Raw genomic sequence first — 26,803 nt, 5'->3', positions numbered from 1 at the left:
CTGCCCCCCATAACCCTTCCAGGACAGGCTTAGCATTCAAGGACAGTCCAGTACTCTTTTTTATATTCTCTCCTACTTCTCCACAATGAGTCCTTTCGAAGTCTATGCTACATATTATGCCTACAGTCAGATCAGGATGAACTTGGAAGGGTGACATGTAGTGACCGCCTCTCCCTCTTTCTCTCTGCTGGCTCTCTAGCCTGGAGACATACCTGGATTCAAATGCTGACTCTACCTCTTCCCAGCAGTATGACCTGGTGTAAGGTTCACTGTCTGACAGCCTCAGTCCCTATGGTCTTACCTACATTCCTCAAGCCTTGGTGTCAGGCAGCTAGTGTTTTGCTGGCTATTTACAGAGTAAGTGGAAGGTCAAGTTACTCAGCTTGTGTGGGTCTTCTCAAGTCCCCTGCTACCATCTGGCCAACCCACCCTGAATATCCTTAGGCTCCTCAAAGATGGAATTCATACTGGTCCCCAGTACCTCCCAGTAACCACCAGCTGGAACCCAGAACCACCTGTCCCAGGTCCAGGGTTGATGGAACATGTGCCAGGCTTGACCCACAATCCTGACTTTGTATTCTAGTGCCATTTGGGAGAATCTATGGAGCTGCTGAAGCAAGAAAACCAGTACAGGAGGGAGAGACCAGGTTCCTGCTCTTCAAAAATGAAAGTGATCGCCTAGGCTGTGAGCTCCAAGTCCAGCACCCAGAAACGCTGCAAGAATGTGGCTTCAACACTTCCCAGCCACTGGTCATGATCATCCACGGGTGGTTGGTAGGAAGTGCTGACGTGCTGTATTCTCTGTGTGTTCCTGCTTGCTGTCTTTCTTCCTAGTGCGTTGGATTTCAATAATGCAGATGATAACTTCACCCATGGCGTCGGGAAAGCACCTCTCAGTTGTCTCAGTTCCAGGAGTAAGCAGAGTAGTGGAGATGTTATGTGCGAGCGCGCGCGTGTGTATGTGTGTGTGTGTGTGTGTGTGTGTGTGTGTGTGTGTGTGTGTGTGCGCGTGTGCATGAGAGTGCAGGTGCCTGCCAAGGTCAGAAGAGGGCGCTGAATCCCCTGGAGCTGGAGTTAAAGGTAATTGTGTGCTGCCAGGCATGGGTGCTGGAAGCAGAACTCAGGTCCTCTGCAAAGGGAGTACATACTCTTAACCTTGATCCATCTCCAGCATCACATCAAATTTTTTTTTTACATGGGTTCTAAGGATTAAACTCGGGTTCTGGGTAAGGCAGGTGCTTTGCCAATCAAGCCACACCCTCCTATAACAAATGAATTGGAATTTTTTTTTTTTGTCATCTATTTGAAAATTATTTTTTGAAGAGCTGGCCTCAAACTCATCATGTAGCCAGGGATGATATTGAATTTCTGTTCCTCCTGTCTCCACCTCCAAGGACTGGAACAATAGTTGTATGCCACTGTGTCTAGTTTATGCAATGCTAGAGATAGGGCCTAAGCTTCATAAATATTAGGCAATAACTCCACTGATTAAATATATCCCCAGACATGAAAAATATTCTTAAAACCCCCACCTCACCTACTGTAGAGAATAAACTGGCTAACCCACCCACCTACCCTGTCACCTTCTTTTGTCACCTCCTATCCTCTGCCCCCTTCCCATTCCCTTCTCTGGATGAGCTTCCCTTTCCCGGTGGGCACAGTCTCGGATCAGGGCCTCTTGAAGATAACCCCTGCCACAGCCCAGCCCTTCCCCACGCATGACAATTGGTCCCTGAGTTCCCAGGCCCCAGCACCCTCTGGCTTCTCTTTCTGCTGGGCTTTCTCATTCAGTTTCTCTGACCCACTAGGCTATAAATTCCTCCCTGGAAAGGTTCTGCCCTATTCTTGTCTGACATTGCAGGCCATTATCCACCACACCTTAGGTTCTCCAAAATGTTTGCTAACTGAATTAATGACCAAATGAACCTGTTTGTTTTTGAAATGCAACACAAAGCTACAGGCTCCTGTAGCAAAATGTGCTCTTTGGTCTCAAAATCTTGTTGAGCCAGAGTATGCAACCTCTGCAGACTCTAACATTACTACCACCACCATCATCACCTTCACCATCACCACCACCACCATCACCACCACCACCATCACCATCACCACCACCACCATCACCACCACCACCACCACCTAACGTTTACACTAGAAATACTAATGCTGATAGCAACAAGAGCTTTGGGTTTCTGCACCCTGGCTGGGATCCCCGTATTGTTCTAAGAACTCTGCACCCACGCTCACTCCTTTGGTCTTAACAGCCCTCCAGGAAAGAAGGCAACATTTCCATATGGCTGAAATGGAGGCACAGGGGTTAAGTAATATACATGTAAAGTAGCTCAGCTGGGCTATTTGGCTCTCGGTAAACATTTCCTAATAAACACAGCTCAGCTTCCCTGGAAGGATAAGAGGGTGGGCTGATGGTGGTGGGATGAGGGTGGGGCATGGGGCTGGAGCTCTACCATTTCCCTCCTGCAATTTGAACTTAAACACTCCAAAATTTCTCCAGCCTTCAGACACACCTCACTACTCCCTTTATGTCTCCACAAGACTGCCTGGAATGCCCTAGACCCAGCTGTGACCACCTTCCTGCCCTCTGCTTATTCTCCAAGACACAAAACAAACACTCAGCTCCGGGAACACAGTGGGTATGCCCACACATTATCCCAAGCAGGGGACACAAGAGCAGAGCTCCAGGCTCAGGGTCATCCCTGTGGGACCCCAGGCATAGTGGAGCTGACCTTCTAAAGTCAACTCTTGGACCTCATTTTCACACACGTTTCCGTTGTTTTAGGGTTCAGAAAGTGCTACCGTGGGGAAAAATTCAGACAGTGATTCTCAGGTGGGGAGAATATGGCAAGGTCTGGGCACACTGTGTTTTCAAAATCTGGGGCTAAAGATGGGTTGACACCACATGGGTGGAGCTAGAGATGGGCTGACAGCTAGGCAAGAGCTCTTCAAGCCCAAATGTCCTCTGCTCTGGGCTGAGGAATCCCAGGCCGTGGCCTTTCTGTTGGGGAGAAAGAGCTAGCGTTGCCCTTGAGATTGAGAAAGAAGAGAGCTGTTTACTCAGTGACCCCAGGAACAAGCACAGGGCTCCCTCTCCCCTCCTGACTAGGCTGACAGCTTGTGACCCACTCTCAGGTGGATGGCTTGCTAGAAAATTGGATCTGGAAGCTAGTGGGTGCACTGAAGTCCCGACCCGTGAATGTGGGGTTGGTGGATTGGATCTCCCTGGCATACCAACACTATACCATTGCCGTCCACAACACTCGTGTTGTAGGCCAGGAGATGGCTGCACTTCTCCTATGGTTGGAGGTAAGTCCACCCGCCTGCTCCTCTAAAAGTAAGGGAGGTAAGCAGGAGACCTCAAGGTGCAGCCTGCAGGTCTGAAGCCACATATGAGGCCTCCCGTGAGCCATCCTCTCCCCAGACACCACTCCTGTATGCACCCCTCCATTATCCTGGAGCTGCAGTGTCCCCTCACTTCCTAGGCTATCCCAAGTACCCATGGTATGTTGGTTAGTGTACTGTCAACTTAAGCTGGGAAGAGTGAACTCAAGTGAGAGAACGCCTGCGTCAGAGTGGCCAGGAGATAAGCCATGGTGCCTTTTATTCATCATTATCATTATTAATGACCGCAGTGGGAAGGCCTAACCCCTGTGGGCAGAGCCATCCCTGGGTAAGTGGTCCAGAGTTGTACAAGAAAGCAGGCTGAGCAAGGCATAGAGAGCAAGGGAGAAAGTGGAGCTCCTCTACAGTTCCTGTGCCCAAGTCCCTGCCCTGACTTCCCCTCATGGTGGACTGTAATCTGCAGGCTAAAATAATCCCTTTGCTTTTAGTCAGTGTTTTATCACAGCAACCAAAAGCAGACTAGGACATATAGATAGCTATGATTGCAGTCCATTACAAAATCATAAAACATTGTTAGAGAACAGTGTGCTGGCTCTGAGGGTTAAGACCCTTGCTGCAATGTCTGAGGAACTGAGTTCAATCCCCAAGACCACACACACAGACACATACACACTCATATACACACACCCAAAATGTCATAATATTTTTAAAACATTGGGAAAAGAAAACTATATCAGATTTTTATAGCAATATTTAAAGTTCAAATGTACAGTTATCTATTATAAACTTTGTAAATGACAATGTCCGGTCACAATATCACACAAAATAAATGTATATATGCTCTTGAAACCTGCAGATCACAGTTTGGATGCCTCAGTGTGGTCTACAACTATACTTTACCCCGTTGGCTCAGAGAAGCCAAAAGTTTGGATACGTTTATCCTAAGGAATCTAAACACACTTAGAGGCCATCAATCCCACACAAGTGTGGCATCCCCCCTGTAATTACAGCCTTGAAAGGTAAAGACAAGGGGATCCCAGTTCTATAGGGCACCAATGTCCAGCTGAAGCTAGGCAGGAGGCAGAAGTCACCAGGATATTCCAAAGAAAGGCAACCCCACCCCCCATAACCCAAGAGGGCAGTCAATGAGGTGACAAGTCAGTTTCCCAATATAAAGTTTCACCAAGCATGGATGGATGCCCTGTAGAAGCTGACCCTATGGAAGGCTCTTGGCCTCACACCACCCCCTCCTTCAACTCTCTTGCTCTGTCTTACAGGAATCTATGAATTTTTCTCCGAACAAAGTTCACCTAATTGGCTACAGCCTGGGAGCGCATGTCTCAGGATTTGCGGGCAGCTCCATGAGTGGAAAGTACAAGATTGGAAGAATCACAGGTATTGATGCTTAATAAAGATCAAGGAGAAACAAATAGGCCGAATAGATGTTTATTCAGGGAGAAATAACTTACAACATAGACAGATGAGCACCAGCAGGTTCCTGGTCCCAAGGATGCCTCTGGATGCTCTTCTGTTCCTGTGCTTCAAGTAAGAGAGCTTTCTGAGCCACCCTCCTCAAACTTAGTTCCCCCAGGTAACATCTGGCCCTGTCTCCACCCCCCAATGGGCGTGGTCTATGCCACTGGTGTGGACAAGGTGAATATCTCACTACACACAGGTAACCCCATGGATGACCCCACACAAGCTCCTCGGCTACTGGGTACAGGGAGCACACATCTGCTTCCCAGTACTCATTGATGCTGTCGGGGGATGACACCAAACACTCCCCAACATGTCTTCTATTAAGAATTGCTGCTATCCTGTGAGACCGCAGCACAAAGGACAGCTGTTTCCTATGACCCTTCTTACTGTGAACTGCTCTCGCAGCTGTTCCAAATGCATCCTAAAGAGGATTCTAGTTACATTTTGTAACAAGCTTCTACTGGTTTTGTTGTTTGTGTTTTTGTTTTTGAGACCTGCCTCATGTAACCCAGGCCAGCCTCCAGTTGTATCTCTAGCCTGACACTCCTGTTCCAATGCCTTGCTAGAAGCATTGCTAGAGGGTCAGAATTCCACAGTGTGGCTGGGAATGTTGCAAGCAAACTTGAGAACCGGAATTTGTTGGGATCCCCAGAGTATGCATGAACGCCAAATGGGTGTGGCATACCCCCCTGTGATTCCAGCCTCCAAGGGCAAAGACAGGGGAAGGAGTCCCAAGGCAAGCTGTATAGCCCTGTGAGCTCAAGGTTTGATTGACAGACTCTGCCTCATTGAATATGGTGAAAGAACAATCAAAAATGACTCCTGATGTCAATCTTCAAGTGTCACCTGCACACCCATCCACCTGCAGAGGTGCCCACACACATGCAAACATGCACATACCACACACACAATGGGGGGGGGGGATTCACAAAGTGAGACATTATCAGGTCTGAGCCCTCAGCCTCTCCACTCCAGCTGGCATTGTCACATCCCAGCATATAACCAGGCCACCCACACAGGAGACAGCAGGAGAGCTCCTTACCCTGTAGTCATCTTGCTGTCAGACCACACCAAGGCTTCAGGTAAGGCTGGAGAGTTGGTGACCTAACAGCTCCCTGTCAATTCCTCCCTTGACTGCAGCAAGAACGGCACCCGGGGCTAAGGCCTGCCACCAAAGTGTCCTTCAGACAAATCAGAGGAGGCAGGTGCACACATACTTTCCTCCAGCAGTCAGCCAGGAGCCATTATCGTTCCTGCAAGCACATCTGTCCTTTGGAGCCTGGGGCTTACTCAGCCCCCACATGTTGACATTTTCACCCCTTCTTAAGGTTGTTCTGGACCCTCCAATAAGAAGACATGAGTGTAGAAAGCCAGCCTTTTGGAGGACAACACACAGGCAAACAAATTCTTCCTTTGCTCAAGAAGTCAGAACTGCATATAATGAGCACCGTGGGCTGCTGCATTTTTATGCAAACAGATGCTGTAGAAACTACCAGGGGAGGCACTTAAAATTGATTTGCTTAAATAAATCAAGCATTCACTCATAACCTGATTGTTACCTCCTGATCTGCAAACCTCTTTCCCCTTAGAATAATGCCTGGCCTGAGTGATTTTCAACACCGTGAATTATTATGGCTTTACAGCAAAAACGTTAGAATAAGCGGTTCTAGAGAAGCACCAAGCCTTGTTTTCCTCTTCCTGTTAGCTCAGAAAAGTACAATGAATCAGAGCTGGGAGGAGAGCCTTCTGCTGCCCTCCCCAAGCTAATGTACCCTGGCTTTCATTTTCTTATCAGGACTGGACCCTGCAGGCCCTATGTTTGAGGGAACTTCCCCCAATGACCGTCTTTCTCCAGATGATGCCAATTTTGTGGATGTCATTCATACCTTTACCCAGGAGCACATGGGCCTGAGTGTGGGCATCAAACAGCCCATTGCCCACTATGACTTCTACCCCAATGGGGGCACCTTCCAGCCTGGCTGCCACTTCTTGGAGCTCTACAAACACATTGCAGAGCATGGCTTAAACGGTAGGAATGGAAAGTCATAACCTAGAACCCGAGACTGTTTCTTATACTCTCCTGAGCCCTCCAGGACACCCTAGCAAGACTGGAGATCCCCACATAGGATCTCAAAGGCCTCTTGCGGGGCTGGTTGTCCCCAGGCAGCTGCTACCTGTGACAGTTCAGAAGGCCTTGGAGGCCAAGTGGAGAGGCACCATCTGGAACCATCACTTCCCACCGCTGCCCAGAGGGACACAGGAAATGGTTTCAGGGGCATTCGCTCTTGTGGGGGCTGAGTCATGGCCTTCCCTATTGTCCTCTCCTTTCTGGAACTTTCCACCTTTGGAAGCTTCCACTCTTCAGAGCCACAGGAAGTTATAAGACTGTGTGTGTGTGTGTATGCATGCGTGCGTGCACATGTGTGTGTGTGTGTGTGTGTGTTTTACATGTGTGCACAATTGTGTGTGGGTAAATACTAAGTCTAGAAGACAACCTCCATCTTGTTTTTTGAGACCAGGTACCTCACTAGCTTGGTTCTCACTGATTCAGCTAGGGTGTTGAGCCCCAAGGATCTGCCCATCTCTGCCTCCCCAGCATGGCGATTATAAGCACACCACCATACTTGGCTCTTGTGCCTGAGTTCTGGGGATTGAACTCAGGTTCTTGTGCTTGCATTGCAACACTTCGCTGGCTGACCTATCTCCCCAGCCTAGGTCTTGGCTTCCTGACTGCGGCCTCACTCTTCCCCATGCCCAGACTCCCCCCTGCAGCTTTCAGCAACAGAGCCATTGAGACACACAATGACAACACACAGAGGTAAAATAGATTAAAGAACAAGCACACCATCATCAGCTACACCTTCCAGGCACGTGGAAACTGCCAGCATTCCAGACTTTTCATTGTTATGTCACCCAGATTATAGCATGCCAGGTCACTCTGTGACAGCTGGAGACCCCAATTCTGTATACTAGCCTCTCACCCTTATCATCCAAAGCCAGGATGAGCACCCCCTGCGGAGTCTGTCACCACCCTTACCTCTCAGTATCAGAAAGACTTTCACTACCGCCCTGCCTCTCCTACTCCTGTTGGCTACACTCCCAGCTCCCTGCTACACCCCAGAGCCTTCTGGGAATTTCCCCTTATCTGTCTTTACAGCTCCCCAGTGTCAGTCACCACTCCCCCAGTTGGCAGCAGGTCCCAGCTGATCCACCCACTCTTTTCTCAAAGCTGTAGCACTTCCCTTGCGCAGCTCAACACAGACTCTAGGATAGTGTTAGGTCACCACTTGCCTGGTAAACACATTTTTGATAGTCGTTGCCATTTTCTCTTCCATGTTAAACTTAAAAGGACTTAGCTAATTGTATGCGCTCTGCTTGCCTAACTGGGGATAAAGAGGAACTCTCCAGTCCTACACACACACACACACACACACACACACACACACACACACACACACACACACACACACACACACACACATGCGCGCGCCTCCCATTCTGGGGCATTCCCCAATCATACCTGTGCAGAAGGCAGTTTGATAACAGCTTTCCACCCTCCCCACCCCACCCTGTACCCAGAGTCCCATGAATGCCTTTGGGGCTATTTTTTAATTTTTTACAACAGCTGCCTCCAGGCACTGCTGGAGAGCCATGGGGAGTGGTTGAGTGGGCAGCAAGCAGTAGTACCACCCTCCTAACAGACACCAGCAGTGGAATTGATGGTGACCGAGATGACCAATGTTGCATTTAGTTTTAAAACACAAAGGGAAGTGGCTCCAGGCAAGATGACCTGTGCCTGACCTGGCTCAGGTTTCTGTATCTTCTGGTTGTTCCCTAACATCACTGTAGAATAATTTGCTAAAGATTAGATTAGAAATTGGAAAGTTTTCTTTAGAAAGGTCAAATTTCATGATGGGAGGATGGGTATGTAGCTTCAAAGGCAGAGTGCAGAAAAACCTGGATTCCAGCACCTGCTCTGCATAAAACCAGGCATGGAGTAATATCAGCACTCGAGAGGCAGGAGTTCAAGGCCAGCCTGGGCAACATGAGACTGTCTTAAAAAAAAAAAAAAAAAAAAAAAAAAAAGGGTTGATGGACCAGGAAGATGGCTCAGTGGGTTGGTGCCTTTGCCATGCAATGAAAGCTTGATGATCTGAGTTGGATTCCCAGAACCGTGTAAAGGAGGAAGGAGAACATTGACTCCAGGAAGGTGTCTTCTGACTTCTGACTTGCATTGTGACACATGCATGCTTGCACACATGAACACACACACTCACGCATGCATGCACACACACACACACAATTTTTTATTACATTTCATTTATTGTGTGTGTTGGGGGTGTGCATGTGTGTCGAGGCAACATACAAGGCTTTTATGTTAGTTACAGAGACCACATTCAGCTCTTCAGGTTTGGCAGCGAGTCTCTCTCCTCAATAAGCCATCCAGTTGTACCCCCAAGCCACCACTTGCTTTTTCCTAGTAATATCGGGTGCTTATAAAAACACCTCCTAATCCATACTACCACAGCAGGGTGATCTCAGTGTGGGACCTAGAGAGAACTATTTTCTTTAGCTGTCTGTTGCAACACACCCCTGTTGTGTGGGAGAACTCAACAATACACACAATACACACACACACACACATACACACACACACACACACATACACACATACCTAGGACTGAAACCATTGGGGCTCAGAGTACTAATTGTCTTTTTGTCTCGTGTGTCAGCCATAACCCAGACCATCAAATGTGCCCATGAGCGCTCTGTGCACCTCTTCATTGATTCCTTGCGACACAGTAACCTGCAGAACATAGGCTTCCAGTGCAGCGACATGGCCAGTTTCAGCCAGGGCCTATGTCTGAACTGCAAGAAGGGCCGTTGCAACACTCTGGGCTATGATATCCGCATGGATTGGTCAGGCAAGAGCAAGAAGCTGTTCCTCATCACCCGAGCCCAGGCCCCCTTCAGAGGTGAGTGTCCTACCTGAGAGGTTCGGGAGCTCCTTCTGAGATGCAGTATCAAGAACAGTATGCATGCTATGCATGCGCATGCGCAGAGTTGTATGGCCCAATCAACAATTGCTGCTCTGAGAATTCGGTCTTTCTGCATTGTCTCACCCATCAGTGACCCACCAGTGCTCTTGCCCACTGACAGAAGCCATCCCAGGGGCCCCCTGCAGCCCAGCAGGCAACAAGTGCTCATTATTTCAATAAATTATCTTGCTCTGGGGACATCCTTGCCTGTGATGTGGAGGAAACTCACCAGGATTACCTGAAACCAGACAGGGATAAAGCTTGGGACTGACTGAGTCCTTAGTCTCTCAGTTCCTCTTCACTCCTCCCAATGAGCAAGATTTCATGGGTCCAAGCTAATGTCCCTCACCATGGGATCATTATGTCAGTGCCACATCAGACTGCCCTGGGGAAGATGTAGATGACACCCTGTGAGACTTAGCTGGTCAACTCTGTCATCAGTGAATCATTGTCCAGGAAGGGTAGCCATCCACTAACCCTATGTGGCTATTTAAGCACTTTTTATATTTTTGATTACTTTGCTATATAACATACGAGGGGGTGCCATGGTGTACTTATGGACATCAGAGAACAATTTGCAAGTGTCATTCCTTTCTTTCCACCATGTGGGTCTCAGGGATTGAATTCAGGCTCTGGGCTTGTTGGCAAATGCTTTTACCTCCTGAGCCACTTTCTAAACCCTGATCTAAAACACAACAGAATGCCACTCCTCATACCAGCCTCCATTCAAGGGCTCAAATAAATACATGGCTGTTAAATCAGACAACACAGAAATAAAACATTCCAATCTTGCAGAACATTTTGTTGATGGTGCTGGTACAAGGCCTTTATTACAGACCATATAACTATCCCTTCTCAAACGGCCATGGCCATGGTCATCTCTGATGTGGCTCCCAGCCACATGTAGAACCTTAGAAAGAACACATTTGCCCAACCCTGGTGTACAGAGAAGCCACTATTCATATTTTTTCTAGGACATGTGCTATACATTTTTGGTCAGGGTCTGGTATGTCAAGATAAATATCACCTCCTGATTGTAGCTTCACTGTCATGGCCCACATTCCCCTGGCTCCATCAAAAGATACATTTCTCTACAACTCTCCCTACCAGAACTCGGGTAGATGATGCTGAGTGCAGTTTTGGCAGAAGAGAATTGGGAAATGGTTATCCAATGGGTCCAGGCAATTTCTCAGCCACTCCTGGCCTCACTCAGCCAGGAGGAAGTCTTTCCAGTTGGGAGGCTGTTTGTAAAGGATAGGAAGGAGTCTGTATTAAGTCCTGCTTAGCTAGTGCTGGGTTAGTATCACTCTCTGAGCAGTCAGGTGAGGTAACTGGGTGTATACTCAGCTGGCATCATGCTGAGTTTATTATCATAGTAACAAGTAGGGAGAGGACACAGAGACAGGCTGGAGAATGCTGTAGGTTGTGGGATGTGTTTTATTCAGATTTCCTATAAACCCTTCACGATCAGAGAGCTCACAGCATTTGTGAGTGGTAAGCACTGTATCTAGCCACCACTAGCCTGGCTTCAGATCCTCACTCCTTTCTCTCCTCATAGCCTCTAAAGGGTCTGACCCAGACCCAGAGTGACCTGGCGGTCCTAAATTGTTCTACTAACCTTGCTCTCCCCAGACCTCCTCTAGGTGAGCAGACAAACTGCTGCTTGGGGGATCAGTCTTTGGCTTTTCTCAGCTAATTTTTTGGGAAGTTTCATTGAGAGAGTTCCAGAAGAAACAGTGAGAAACTTGAGATCAGCATAAGGAATGTTGGCTTTTAGCCACAAAGTAAGGACACAAAGTGTCAACAAGTATGCTGATGAGCCACTGAAAATGGGTCTTTCTGTTGGGCCTCACCTGCCTGGCTAGTCCTGCAGAGAAGAGGCAGGAGAAGGCAACATGGAGTAACACCTTCTAGAAGGCAAGGACATCCACCACTTCAGGTGCTGTGAGGAGTGTTCCATCTCAAAGGCAGGGCAGTTGAGTTACAAACAGGGTGTGGTGGCAAAGAGAATTTGAACTCTGGGCTTTGCCTCCCAGATGAGAACTATTATTACCACCGTACAATGAAGACCCACAACACAAGGAGTTGAAAACAGGCCAACCAGAGCTATATTCTGCATGCGTACACACACACACACACACACACACACATGAATGTATGCATGCACACACATGTGTATACATGTTTATTCACAAGCATACACACTAACACACATACATGTTTATATATATACTCACACATATATGTATATTCATACACACATACAGATGCATAAACTTATTCACATATTTTACATGCATAATTTATATAAGTAATTGCACACATTACTTAAATACACAGATTTTACATGTATGCATATGCACATATATATACATAAACACATGAGTGTAGCCATGCATATACTTACTTGCACACATATAGACACATGTATACATGTGCACAAATATACATGTACACACAAATATACACATGTACACAAGATACAGAGAGACATTCATACACATGCATACAGAAGTATATACATAAACATACCATATACATACATATATATACAGGTGCATACATATACATATGAATATGCACATATATACAATGCATACATACATTCAGATACATGTATACACATGCATGTGAATACATATATGTAGTCACTCAAAGACATACATACATATACATGTATACTCAGATGCACCATACACAAATGCATTCACATACACATAGACACACAAGCATTCTTATATGTATTTCCATATCTCCATTTTTAGGTAGTCAACAACACACTAAAAAGCTCCCCACAGAAGGGGTAGGCAACCAGGCATCTGGGCATCAGGCAATGAGGCCCTGAGTGTTGAACCCAGATATGACTGTTAGAATAAACACATACTTCACATATACATACTTACAAAGTCCTTTGACCCTTCTTCCTTCTCTTGCCCTGCTCTGGGTTAATGAATCCCAGCTCTCTGGGTTGTCCCCCTGCCTCAGCATCAGGACTGCACCATCCCTTGGCATTTCAGGAAAGCACTCATTCCTACATCCCAGGATGATAAAATCCATACACAGGGGAGCAAAAGCCTTCTGTGATGTTTGCAGAGAGCGTCATAAGACCTCCAGGCCCAGCAACTGTTCACAGAGAAGAAAAGGACAGGAAACAAAACATTTTCTTTTCACAAATTCTATACCTTTTGTTCACCATGGCCACTGTGAGAAGAAAATTTTGGGGGTTTGTTTGTATTAACAAATAGCACTAGTGGAGTTCACGATGAGTGAGAATCCAGGATTTTCCATGGTGTGGACTCACCCAGGTTTCTGCTCTGGGGGAGTCACCTCATCTCATTCCAGGTCAGCAGACTCCTTCAGGCCTTTTATCTACAAAACCTGAAATCATTTCTGTGTCAGAACACAGGCTTATCTGGACTCTTTGAAGTCACAGGGTAATTTTTCTTTTGGCCAAATCATTTATTAGCAACCCAATTAAACACATTATAAGGCAAGCAAGCAAAGCAGTCATGCTTTGCCTCTTTATCTTTGTAATTCTATGAGCATATAAATAAAAAACGTTTGGACACATTCAAATAAGAACCAATCATCAGGTTTTGACTAGGGATGGAACCCAGAGTCTTATACATGCTAGATGAACTGTCTCCCTGCTGAGCCATATCCACACCTAAAAGGCCTTTTCATATTAAATTCATTTTATTTCAAGATTTCTCCAAAAAGGTGGCCTCATTCATGCAGTGACATTGCAGAGTCCCATGCAGACTCGGGGTCTATGGGAATGCTCCCTGAATATTTGTGGTCCCAACATCATGAAGGAGATGAGGCCCCCTCAGCCTGGTTTGCTATGAGCTCCCCAGGGAATGGCTCACTCAGTCTCATCTCACACATGCCTTTTGTTATCGTTTTATTGTATTCTTTTAATTTAACTGTTTTGAATTTTTAAGCTAGGACCTCACTATGTAGCCCAAGCTGGTGTCAAACTTGTGGTGGTCCTTCTGCCCCAGCTTTTCAAGCTCTGGAATTATAGCTGTCTACCACCACACCCGACTTTCTACGTTTGCACACCTGCCTCCTGAACAAGCAGTTGCCTCCTGACATCAAAGCAGCTCCCCGTCATAGGTTGTGTGAGCTCAAGGGGCCTTGATGATCAGGTCTACCAGCACTGCCCCTAGAATCCCAAAACTGCAGCCTCCTTGGTGTGGAGATCTGTCTCTTCCTATAGAGCACTTAGGGAAAGAGGAAAGAAAAAGCGAATATCCAATTTAGGGAAAGAAACTAGACCCCATCTCCAGTCATGGCTGGACCTTCAGGAGATAGGAAGGAGACATCTGCTGTAGGTTCAGCCCATGATGGATGTTACCAGGTGGGCCGAACACTTTGCCCTGGGCTACTTTGGGGTCAAGCATTTGCCACTGATTTCAAAGGACACATACCATTTGCAGCATTTGCAGGACACAGGACACCAACATTAGGTGGCATGAGAAGGGTTTGTTTTTTTGGTTTTTTTTGCAACTAGACACCTGTTTTAGAGTGCTGTCCCACTTTTCACTATGTAGGTCTCTAACCCCTGGTGCCCGTGTGTGAAATTCATCAGGATCCATCAGTGTAGGGTTCAGCTGAGAAACAGGACCCCACTTTCTGACCTGGGTCTGTGGAGGAAAGCAAGTGAAACTCCCTGTAGAGGTGGGTGATAGGAAGTTGGCAAGGACTGGGACAACACCTGAACATGACATCAGAAGAAGAAAGAATAGACCTTGGGAGACCCTGAAGGGAAGTAGTTACAAGTTCTGGCAATATCTGGGGATACGTGGACTTCCAGCATCCTGTTTATAGAGTTTGTTCTTATATGCCATAGACAATGTCATGCACTGTGGTTTCAACTTTTGTTTTTCTTTTCATTCTTTCTCTTTTCATTTCTTTCATCAAGTGAAATTACTTAAAAAAATCTTTAAAATCTTTGTTTTATTTTTAAATTGTGTGTGGGAATGGGGGTATGTACATGTGAGTACAGGGGCCCATGGAGATCAGAAGAGGGTGCAGGGTCCCCTGGAGTTACAGGCAGTTGCAAGTGCTGAGCATCAAACAGGTCCTCTGCAAGAGTGGTGCATGCTCTTAACTACCAAGCCACATCTCCAGCCATCTTTCCAGCTCTTGAAAAAAACATAGCTTTTAATGGCATCTAAGAGTAAAACACATGTCTGGGCACATGATCTCAGAGTCAACTATTCAACTTCAGCCATTAGTCACAAGAAGGTGAGCAATGCACTTCACTTCCTACAAGCCTCAGTTTCTTCCCTCAGAAGATACTGTTATAAGGAAGATAAAGCCAGCACTGTAGGTGCCATGTGAAGAAATTTAAGGTCACTGCAAGAGAAGCTCAGCCTCTGTGCTTCAGGACATGGCAGTTACCAAGACTGTAACTACTAGCTGGGCACAGCAGCTGGTACCTATCTTTCCAGCTACTCTGAGCTGAGGCAGGATGGTCACTTGAGTCCAAGAATCCAAAACTGGCCTGGCTAACATAACAAAATCCCATCTCAGAAACAAGTCATCATTTTACCAGTATTGGCTACTTAAGATGTTCCTGGTTTCTATTTATGTACTTATTTATTTAAATTTTTTGAGAAATAGTCTCTCCTGTAGTCCTGGCTGTCCTGAACTTTGCTATGTAGACCAGGCTGACCTCACAGAAATCCTCCTGCCTCTGCCTCCCAAGTGCTAGGATTAAAGGCATGTACCACCATGTGTGTCCCTGATTTATTATTATTATTTATTATTATAGTTAAATAATTATTTTAACTCTTTTCAATTTAAATCTCTTTTTACATTTCAAATTTGAGGGGGTGGGTGGGTATACAGGAGCTATGGGAGCTATTTGTCCCAGGGGATAAATATTTAAAAGTTCAGTTTACATCTCTGCAACACTACTTGCTGTGTGATCCTCAGAAAGACACGGAACCTCTGTGTGCTGCACATTCCTTTGTAAAATGAAATGATAATAGTATCAATTGTTGTGAGCGTTAAATGAGATAATATCTCCAAAGCACCTGGTGAAACATCCACAGTCCTATTCACTCATCTCCAATACCATGGGACCGAACATGCAGCCAACACCAAGTATCTCCTATAACGGAAGACTGAATTGAAAATCCGTAGCACTGTCTATTCTCAAAGTGCTTAGGAGAACACCCATCCACCTCCTTCTTGGAGCAGCATGAGAAGCCAGTTCCCTGCGTCTTGCTTTTGTCCACATCCCAGGGCTCCTACCCAAGTGCCTGTAGCCCATGTCCTAGGTCCTTTTCTTTCTGCCTTGGTTCAATTTATAGCACCTCCCACTCATTACAGGGTTTCCCTGGCAATTGCCAAATAGTGTAAGACCACCCCAGAAGCTTCTGGGATGAGAAGCCGGGGTCCTTCCTTTCACAGCTGTCACCCAAGTGTTCGGGACTTGGTGTTGGCCTGCTAGCTCTTGTCTTGTTTTTCACCCACAGCTTGTTGTAATGTTGTCAGGGTGTCCAGCCAGAGGATCTGAGCATGGATAAGTACAGGGTCTGACTATGTTAAGGTAGACAAGAGAGAAGCCTTCCCCCCAGAAGCCTGCACAAGAGCATTCTGGATGGCTGCTGCCATAGTCTGCAAGATCCAGAACCACAGGAAAGTGGGCTCATGTGACCTGCAGAGGCTTGATGCCAGGAACTGCCTAGAACATGGATATGTGGTCACTAGGGCCAGGAGAACAACAGTGGGCAATGACCCTGAGTCCCGAGGTCAGAGGACAACTGTGGGTGTCAGTCCTCAGGGGCCAAACACCTTTTTGAGACAAGGTCTCCTGTTGTCCTAGAACTTTACCAAGTCGTCAGGCCAGCGGGCTAGCAAGCTCCAGTCTCCCAACAGCTGGTATTACAAGTAAGTAATCCACTTGGCTTTTTATGTGGGGATTTAACTCAGGTGCTAACACGCATGAGGCAAGCTCATCACCGACTGAGCCACCTTCCCAGTCCCCAGTTCCACTCTTTTTGTTTATTTGTTTGTTTGTTTGTTTTTGTGTTTTGAGACAGGGTTTCTCTGTGTTGCTTTGGAGCCTGTCCTGAAACTCCCTCTGTAGACCAGACTGGTTTCAAAGTCACAGAGAGATCCACCTGCCTCTGCCTCCCGAGTACTGGGATAAAAGGTGTGGACCACCAATGCCCAGCAGTTCCACGCTTTTGACAGACAACACTATCTCCTTTGCTTTTCGGTGCTAGGGACAAATCCCAAGGCCTCCCACATGCTAGGTCTCCTACAAAACTACATTCCCAGATGCCATCATTACAATTATAAATACAGTATGAGTCCCATGTCATATTCAGGATACATAGAAAAACAAACATTGGTAACATTTTGGCACCTATCCATTTAAACTTTCTCCTCTGCATTTTTAAATTTTAAACAAGTAGAGTTCAAATTTGTAATTCTTATATAAATAGTTGGGCAAGGGAAGGTATGCCTATAATCCCAGTGCTGTGGAGGCTAAGGCAGGAAGATTCTGCGTCTGAGTCCAGCCTGAGCTACACAAGCTTCTGCTTCATTTAAAACATGTACTTGGTTGGTAGGGTAGAGAGTTTGTCTAGCATGTACAGCACTGAACAAACCAGATATGGTAGAGCATGTCTGTGGTCCTGGCTAAGTGAGGTGACACAGAAGAATAAGAAGTTCAAGGTTAGGGCTGGAGAGATGGCTCAAAGGTTAAGAACACTGACTGTTCTCCCAAAGGTCCTGAGTTCAATTCCCAGCACCCACATGGTGGCTCACAACCATCTATAGTAGCATCTGTTGCTTTGTTTCTGGCATGCAGGTATATGTGCAGAGCACTCATATGTAAAATATAAACAAATAAATAAATACAATTTATAAAAAAGAAATTCAAAGTCATCCTTGGCACAGAAAAAAAAAAAGTCCTACTAAATTTTTTTTTTCTTCTTCTCATCCCCATTTCCTCCCGGCCTATCACTCCTCACCTCTAGTTTATCACTACCAGTTCAAGATCCAGTTCATCAATCAAATTGAGAAGCCAGTAGAGCCCACTTTTACTATGTCACTGCTGGGAACAAAAGGAGAAATGAAGAAAATTCCCATCACACTGTAAGTACCAGTGTGGCCCCATCTGCAGTGATGACACAGTTTCTCTCACAGGCTCCGGACAGACTCCACTTTTCAGTGGGTACTTCCTACTGTGGCTGCCCCAAGCATGCCAGTCAGAGGCACACCTAGCCACCCCTGTCTCCCACATCGTATCTCAGGCTCACCCAGCTCAGGAAAGGGTCTCTAAGCACCGTCTGTGAAAGTGACGGAGCCGTGCCCTGTGAGCAGAGAGAATCAGAAGTGGCTCCACTCAGGTGTGCAACACAGGCAAGACCGGGACGGGGAGAAGATGCAGGGTGGGGCAGGGGTCCTCACAGAGACTCCCAAACACCTTTCCAGTGAGTTCAGGCAAACAAGCCTGGAAACAAAACTGGGATCATTCTTTGTCACAGGTGTGCGAGCTCATTCAGCAGGGAGAGCCAGCCCAACCCTCTCTCCCCCATGACATACTTGCTCACACCAGCAGCCTCACAATGCCTCACTCAGAGGCTCCCCAGCTTTCCCAGCCAGAAAATGACCATGACCTTTTCTGACATTTCAACTCTCCATTGAGTCCCTTGGGGAGTGACATGAGCTGAACATTCCTTTCAGGGACAGCTCTTAGCTTCCTAAAGTGTTTGGTCTCAGATCATGACACTGATTCAGACATTCACCAAATACTCACCATTGCAGTACTCTGCTGGGAGGGGATGCTGAGGGGTTTGCCCTTAGGGTGAATGCTCATAGCCCACTGGCTGGGTAGATACCCAGGCCCACCATCTTTACAACACATGGCAGAAGGAGCTGAGCTGAGCCATACTAGGGAACTCTCCATTCTCTCCATTCAGTTGTTTCACATAGATGGTGTTACCCTTGTATTGTCAATAGCTTCTCCTGAGGGGTTGTTCTGGATCACAGAAAGGGCACAGAGCTGGCCTCTCTCCATCAGTGATGGGGAGAATGTGGTCTTGGAGACCAGTAAGCCAAAGCAGTAACAATGCTCTACAGTAATGCTTCAATCTTGCTGTGATGTGAGTCAATGAATCCTTCCTTACCTGATTTTTTTTTCAGTCCAGTTAAGCTGTGTTGCTTTAATAGAAGGTTCTGTTTGTACTGAGAAAGCTATTTTTATTCTGAGAGAGTGTTGTCTGTGTGTCAACCACAGAGACCATCCAGATTCATCGCCCAACTCCACCAAGCCAAAAGATGTTAACTCTGTTCATGACAGCAAAATATCTCAGGTCCTTTTTTATATGATTAATATGAAAACAGTATGGTTCCCTGATTTTATTGTCAGGGAAACCCTTTTTAACCTGCCATACCTATCGTCAATATTGTCCGTTGAACACTGATTTTGGAAATGCAACAAAAATACCCTAGTCACTTAAGTATCCTGCGTGTGCCTCAGTGTCACTCGGCTCCTCCAGCTAAACTGTTTCCTTTGTATATTTTCAGGGGTGAAGGAATTACCAGCAATAAAACCTATTCCATCCTTATCACACTGGACAAAGATGTTGGCGAGTTGATCATGATCAAGTTCAAGTGGGAAAACAGTGCGGTGTGGGCCAATGTCTGGAACACGATGCAGATCCTCATGCCATGGGGTGTGACACCTCACTATTCGGGTCTCGCTCTGAAGACCATCTGTGTCAAAGCTGGAGAGACACAGCAAAGGTAACTCTAACATCTCATGCTGTGCTTACAGGTTCCAAGCAGCTTCCCATCAGTCACAGGAAGTGGGTACCATGATGCCCCGGTGACGGGGAAGACGTGGGGACCTCCCTTGTTCACCCAGCCCAAGGTAGAAGACAAAGATGAACACAAAGGTCTTTGAGGCCTTGGCCAGCTTCTTCCCATCTGTATCAGCTACTCCTCTGGAGGCTGAGCATCACAAAGCCTGGAATGCATGTGGTCACTGGGGAAGTACTACTGAGAGCTGCTTCGTTACCAAGCCAGAGAAAGTCCTGGGAGACTGCAAGCTCAAAACCCTCCCCACCTCTCTCTCACTGTCCCTGGCTTAGTGTGTATGTCTTTTTCTCTGTGTGTATGGTTTGTTTCTCTTTTTTCTGTTTCCGTGTCTCTCTGTGTCACTTTCTCTGTACATCTGTCTCTGTCTCTCTGCTCTCCCCACCCCCTCCACCCCAGTCTTCCAAAGAGTCACCGGGCATGGACCCACATGCAGAGCTTCTGAGCCAGTCTTTTAAAAGACCTAGAAGACCCTGAGGAAACTTGTTAAGAACAATAGGATTCCCCCCTCTGCCAAGAGGGGGTATGTCATCTCTCCTGGCCCCCAAATTGCCTTGGGACAAGAAGGGGTGGGGATGGGAATAGGAAAAAAAGAAAAGAAGTATGGTCCAGTACTGCTTACAGACTTAAAGGACAGAGGGATGCTCTGCCCACTTTGCCATAACAACCATGCTTTCCTGAAGCTTTGTATTCTCTGTGGCAGGACACTTCTGTGCTTCTGAAGGCCCTTTCCTAGCTCTGCCATCTGCATTCAAGAAATCCACCTCTTGTCACCCACCTTCCTTATGGGAAATCCAGTTCCCTTTTGGACTTAGCAGAGAGGGCAAACAGTAGGCTGCTCACCCCATGCCTCTCAACCTCAGTGTTCACTGCCTGGATCCTGCCCATGGCAGATTTATGCCTCAGCCCCTTATGCAACTGCTCTCTGAGATTTTATCTCCCTGGAATGCAAAATCATGGCAGTTGCCAAAAGCATAATCCACAGCTATCAAATTACCTTCCCAGGATCAGTCTGGGGAAATTAAACTGCTTCTCTTCTCATACCCTTAGCAATTCTTGCAAGACTTTGAAGGCCCTTTAGGTCAGCAGTCCTTCTGAGCACTGCCCCTCACAACATTCTCTTAGCTAGAGATAACTGCTTCTGTTCACTGTGGCAGTCAGTGTGCCTTGCCCTTCAAGGTGGTATAAAACACCACACTGCTGTCTACACTGATGCACACCTCATGGTACTGAGAAAGGAAAGAGAAGAGGGAAAATGTTTAGTGACCGCCCAACATACAGAGGACATGGGACAGAGTGATCTTAATGTTAATCTCACATGACATGTTAGAGGTAACCTAGAATGTGAATCAGGAGCCTAGGGTTCACAGAAGTTTCTTAATGAACAAGAGTCTGAGCCTAGATCTGCCTTGCTTAGGTCACGTAGACTTCATTGCCCTTTTCTGGATGGCATGCTGTTTTAAGTGGTGCCTCCCTCCATTAGTCTTGGCTCCATTAATCTGACTTTCTCTGGCCCAATTTAGCAGAATTGCAACACAGGGTATTAATATACAGGTTCATCAGTCCCTTCCTCTGGTTTGTAGGATGTACATGGTTAAAAGGGATGGAAGAGGCTCAGGAGCCAGGCTAGTCAATGACATACTTGCTGTAAAGCCCAAGGACCCACAGAAGAAAAATTGGGCATAGTGGCATGAATTTGTAATCTCAGTGCTAGCAAGGTGGAGACAGGTTGTAGATACCTGTACTGCACTGCAGCAGGCTTTGAGGGGGCCAAAGGCACTCCTAGGAGACAGGCAGTGGACTAAACATCATGTCTGACTCTCCAGTCCTACTTCATAGCCTGCCATCTATATATCCTCAGACAATAACTCCACCCCTTTAAGACTGGGGTCTGAAGTAACAAATGGAAATCATACTGTCTGTCTCATGGGACCAATGTTTACTACCTTTGGCAAATCAAAGGCCAGAATCAAGATACAAACACAATCCTATACTCTCAAACACTCTTTTAAATACAAGGAATAAAAAGAAAAGTAGGTTAAGTTATTCATCTCATGCCTGCCGGGGAGTGGTCTCTCAGATAGGTCTCTACTACTGTGACAAAGACCATGATCAAAAGCCACTGGTGGAGGAAAGGGTGTGCTTCATCTTACACTTCAGGGAGCAGTCCATTTCTAGGCAAGTCAAGGCAGGAACTCAAGGGAGAAATCTAGAGGCAGGAACTGAAACAGAAGCCACAGAGGAATGTTGCTTACTGGCTTACTCACCCTGCTTCTGTACAATTCACAACCAACTGCTCAGAGGTGGTACCACCTCAAGTGAATTGTGTCCTCACATACCAATCAGCCATCATGAAAATGGCCCACATACTTGCCTACAGATCAAACTGGATGGAGGCATTTTCTCCATTAAGAATTCCTCTTCCCAGATATGTCTAGGTTTGTGTCAACTTGACAAAACAAAACAACTATCACAGTGAGGTTGTGTAGTGAGATGAAGAGAAAGAACAGAAAAATAGGAGTAATAGAGATGTAAATTATAGAGAGCAGTATTCTCAAAAAGAATGGGGTTGGGGATGTTGCTCTGTGGGTTAAGCACTTGCCTTGTATGCATGAAGCCCTGAGTTTGACCTCCATAGTGCCACAAAAAACCTGGTGTGGTATCACATGCTTGTGATTCCAGGAATCAGGAGGCAGCTACAGGAGGACCAAGAGTTCAAGGTCATCCTTGGCATACAGTGAGTTTGAAACCAGCCTGAGCTACATGAGATCCTGATATTAAAAAAAGGATTATTAAATTGCATAATTTTCGTGGGCTGAAGAGATGGCTCAGAGGTTAGGAACACTGGCTACTCTTCTAGAGATCCTAAGTTCAATTCCCAGCACCCACATGATGGCTCACAACCATCTGTAATGAGATCTGGTGACCTCTTCTGGCCTTCAGGGACACATGCAGGAGGAACAATGTATACATAATAAATAAGTAAATATTTTTTAAAAAATAAATAAATTGCATCATTTTCTTACTGGTTTAATAAAGATTCTGCCTTAGGTAAAATCAAAAGAAAAAAAAAACCCATAAACTAGAATTCTCTGTGATGATAGACAGACATATAAATAGATAGACAGATGGATAGATAGATAGATGGGTGGATGGGTAGACAAATTGCTGGATGGATAATAAGTAGATGGATAGATAGAGAGGAAGATGAATAGACAGAAAGATAGGTGAATGGATAAATGGTGAGTGTACAGATAGATAGATAAGTAGGTGAATAGATAGAAGGATAGATAGATGATGGATAGATAGATAGATAGATAGATAGATAGATAGATAGATAGGAAGGATAGGATAGATAGATTTAAAGTTAGTATAAAACAGCACCTTTGGGGCAAAATAATGGCTAAGCTACTGGATGTTTGGTTTCCTAAAGACACACCCTAAGGGGTTAGTGACAGCACCAATAGGTAGGAAGGCTGCAGGGCTGAATTAGCAAAAAATGCTGGGGTACTGAGCCTGATCAGGAAGTTGAGGAGCTATGGTTCTCTTGTGTCCTGGAAAAGGGGAAATGTAATGAGACAAACAACCCTCACCCTCAAGTTTTCTAAGAGCTGTTACTAGTAAAAACAAAGGAAGCAGACCCTCAGGTTTCAGTGTAGAAGCCCCTGAGGACTGCTTTCACCAACTTGAGTTTTATTTTTCTCTGAAGTAATAAAAATATATTCAAACCTAAGAATCTAGCGTAAAAAAAATCATATCACATACATTATACGATTGGATTAATATTTGATAAAATGTTAAACACTTCAACACACCCCACCTGAAACATCACACTGTTTTTTGTTTTTGTTTTTCTATCCAGAATGACATTTTGCCCTGAAAATATGGATGATCTACAGCTTCACCCCACCCAGGAGAAAGTCTTTGTGAAATGTGAAGTGAACTCAAAAAGGCTGAAGCGAAAGAGCAGATGAGTCAAAGAGACACATGCAAAAATAAATAAACCTATTCTTTAGCCACAATGGTTGCTTTATTTGGAAGCCAAAATTACACAAAGAATCATGCATAAATTTAAATAAAGCTTATATGTGAAAGAGGGTGTGCTTGGCTGCTATAAATGGAGCTTTAAAGGTATATTATAGGGGGACAGTGGGATGGCTCAGCAGGTAAAGGTACTTGCCACCAAGCCTGATGACCTGAGTTCTGTTCCTGGGACCCACATGGCAGAAAGTGGGAATAGGGAATAGACTCCAGTAAATTGTCCTCTGACCTCATATGCTTAGACACACAGAGAGAGGGGGGGGGGAGGAAATAAATGGAAAATGGCTTAAAAGAGATGTAAAAAAAGCCAGCTGGGTAGGGTAGTGGTGGCACATGCCTTTGATCCCAGCAACTGGGAGGCAGAGTTCAAGACCACAAGACCAGCCTGGCCTACAAGAGCTAGTTCCAGGATAGCCTCCAAAGCCACAGAGAAACCCTGTCTCAAAAAAGAAAACAGAATGTATACATCTATCTTCAAATATTAGTACACTAAAATTTCCCAAATTTGTCTCTAATTAGATGTTAATCTACGCAAATAAGTTCAAATACACATGCCATTTTAGACTTGTTATTCTAATTGACAATGTCTTTAACACTTAAGTCAATTTCCCCATATTTCCTTGCTATTTTTTCCTGGCCATTTTTTTTTAAAATTATGCAGAAAAAGACTTCTTTAGTACACTATTAACATTTGATGGAATGAAATCCTAATTAACCCTTACTTACGTTAGCAGTACACCTGGCAAGACAGTACAGCTCCCTAAGAGAAAAATCTACATCACAGAAGAGTTACACCATACACATCACACAGCCATCTCACTGAGCCAAACGCAGAAGAAATCTACTACCCTACTTGCAAGAACAGTGAAAGCTGGATGGTGGATATTTTAATTTTTAAATAACTGATGAAAGCAATTCTTTTCTTTCACTAATATAACAAATGTGAATGGAAAACTGGAACTGTCTCAAGGACTTTCCCATGGATTGAACATTGTGTCCCCAAAGCTCATATCCTAAACCTTAAGGTAGCGATGTGGTGATGGAGGTTGAGGTTTGTTGTTGTTCACAGGCAACACCCCCACCTTCCACCCCCCCTAAACCCCCACCCCACCCTGGCTGCCTTTCTCTCTCTTTCCCTCAACTCTCTAACTCCTGTGCATGTAGCAAGGGCCTTTCTTGCCTTTGCTGCTCTGAATGAGTGAATGATTCTGATGCCTCTGAATTATGGGCAGGCTCTCCAGCCACTGGGGAAATGTTATTAAAGGAATCTGGCAGATTCTGGTTAAGAGCCCATACTGCAGAGGACTTGAGTTACGTTCCCGGCTCTCATGTTGGGCAGATCACAACCACTTGTAATTATAACTTGTAACTCTGATGCCTTCTCCCGGCCTCTATGGGCTCTGTACTCTGTGCACATATATATAAGCGCAGACATGCATACACAAAATTAAAAATAAATATTTTTTAAACATTGGAATAAAGGGTTTGGTACCTATCACTTTTCCTTTAAGCTTTCTCTCCTGATGATCTTTCTCATGACACCTAGAGTGCCCCCTAACTCTGCTGACCAGATATCCCTCCTAGTGCTCTCCTTTCAGGGTCTGATCGTGGCCTCCGCAGACACCAGACACTTTACCCTAATAAAACTGAACCTGAAAGGTAACTGGTCTCAGCATCCTTCTCCAAAAGCAACCAAACCCGCATTTTCTTTTTTGCTGTGATATTCAGAAAGTAACTAGTGATGAGAACTCGGCCCTCCTGGGTAGGGTTAGTGCCCTAGAAGGGGATAGAGCTCTCAGCTCCCCACTATTTGAGAACATGCAGCTGTCACTTGCCAAACCACAGATATGCAGGCAGCTTGGTCTCAGAGCTGGTTTCAAGAATTACGAGATGAACGTTTAAGCTCTGACCATTTGCCATAGAAGCCAGAACAGAGTCTGTCACACATAAACTCTCAAACTGTCTGACAAATGGATTGTGTTTTAAGCAGCAAATTCTATCACAAAGCCCATGATGGGAGTGGGCACTAGGCAAGATTATCGGCTGAATTAGTGTCTAAAATAATTTTCAGAGAGGAGGAGTATGCAGTGTGCATTAGACAGGGAGCCTGGGATGTACAGTCTTAGCATCACATGGCTCATAGCTCACCTGTTTTCCAGACCAGAGCTCAAGACAAAAAAAGAAAGAAAGGGAGAAAGGAAGAAAAGAATTCCAAAATGATGCCTGTTTCTGACTCAATTTTAAATTATCTTAATGATTTACTTTTGCTTCCCTTTCAAAGACCTGTAAAACTGCAGGGGATGGGGCAGGGGGGAAGAGAAGAGCAAATGGTGTGTGTATCCAGATGAAGCCATGTCCCGCGCTACCGTCTCGCCAGCAAGAACGACACGGCACACTCAGGATCCTTCTGCAGTAAAGCTTTAATGCATCTTGAGAGGGAGAGCATAAGCTTACAGAACGGAGACCCCAAACATCCAAAATCCAACCCTTATATAGGTTTACAACCTTCGCCTCAGACATGTCACCTCCTGATTGGCTGCAGCCCATCGGCCCGTATGACGCCACAGGAGAGGCAGAGGCCAAGGGAGGGAAAATCACCCTGCACCTGCACATTGACTTGTTTACTCTCAACGCCAGCCGGATGCAGGTGCCATCTTGTAATGGAGAATGCAGGGACGGCTCCCTACAAAGCCATGTGACCCTGCAAAGTATTTTATCCCTTCATTCATTCATTCATTCACGTATGGGCACATGTGTATATGTGGGTGCACTCTCCTGATCACTCAGCTTTTACAGGGGTGCTCGGGACCTGAACTCAGGTTTTCATGCTTGCAAGGCAAGCATTTACCCACTGAGCCATCTTCCCAGTCCTCATCTTACCCTTAGATAAAGTTTGTGATCTAGCTAGGCATATTAAAATAAGCAGTATTTTTGCAGTGTGTCTGAAATGATAAGGCTCACAATAATATCAGTTCACACTGAGCCACATATTTGGTCACTAACTTTTTGAAACAAAGTTAAAACATCCCTTTTTAGAAAACACT

The 26,803-nt window shown here is 45.7% G+C and overlaps 1 protein-coding gene across 1 annotated transcript in view; it reads left to right on the top strand.

Annotated features, from left to right (window-relative positions):
* The window catches only part of Lipc (lipase C, hepatic type), a 131,335-nt gene extending 107,529 nt beyond the window's left edge, over positions 1-23,806 (top strand). The window contains 9 exon segments of the mRNA XM_051197914.1: positions 584-774; positions 2,795-2,842; positions 3,145-3,318; positions 4,632-4,749; positions 6,629-6,862; positions 9,567-9,809; positions 17,876-17,993; positions 19,428-19,646; positions 23,581-23,806. Coding sequence (XP_051053871.1) covers positions 584-774; positions 2,795-2,842; positions 3,145-3,318; positions 4,632-4,749; positions 6,629-6,862; positions 9,567-9,809; positions 17,876-17,993; positions 19,428-19,646; positions 23,581-23,734 — 1,499 coding nt within the window. The 3' untranslated portion in view covers positions 23,735-23,806.
* Positions 23,807-26,803: the final 2,997 nt, after the last annotated feature.

This window comes from Phodopus roborovskii, unplaced genomic scaffold, assembly GCF_943737965.1.
Source record: "Phodopus roborovskii unplaced genomic scaffold, PHOROB, whole genome shotgun sequence".
NCBI classification, from domain to species: domain Eukaryota; kingdom Metazoa; phylum Chordata; class Mammalia; order Rodentia; family Cricetidae; genus Phodopus; species Phodopus roborovskii.
Note: the sequence above shows the minus strand (reverse complement) of the source record. Positions and strands in the feature narration are given on the sequence as shown.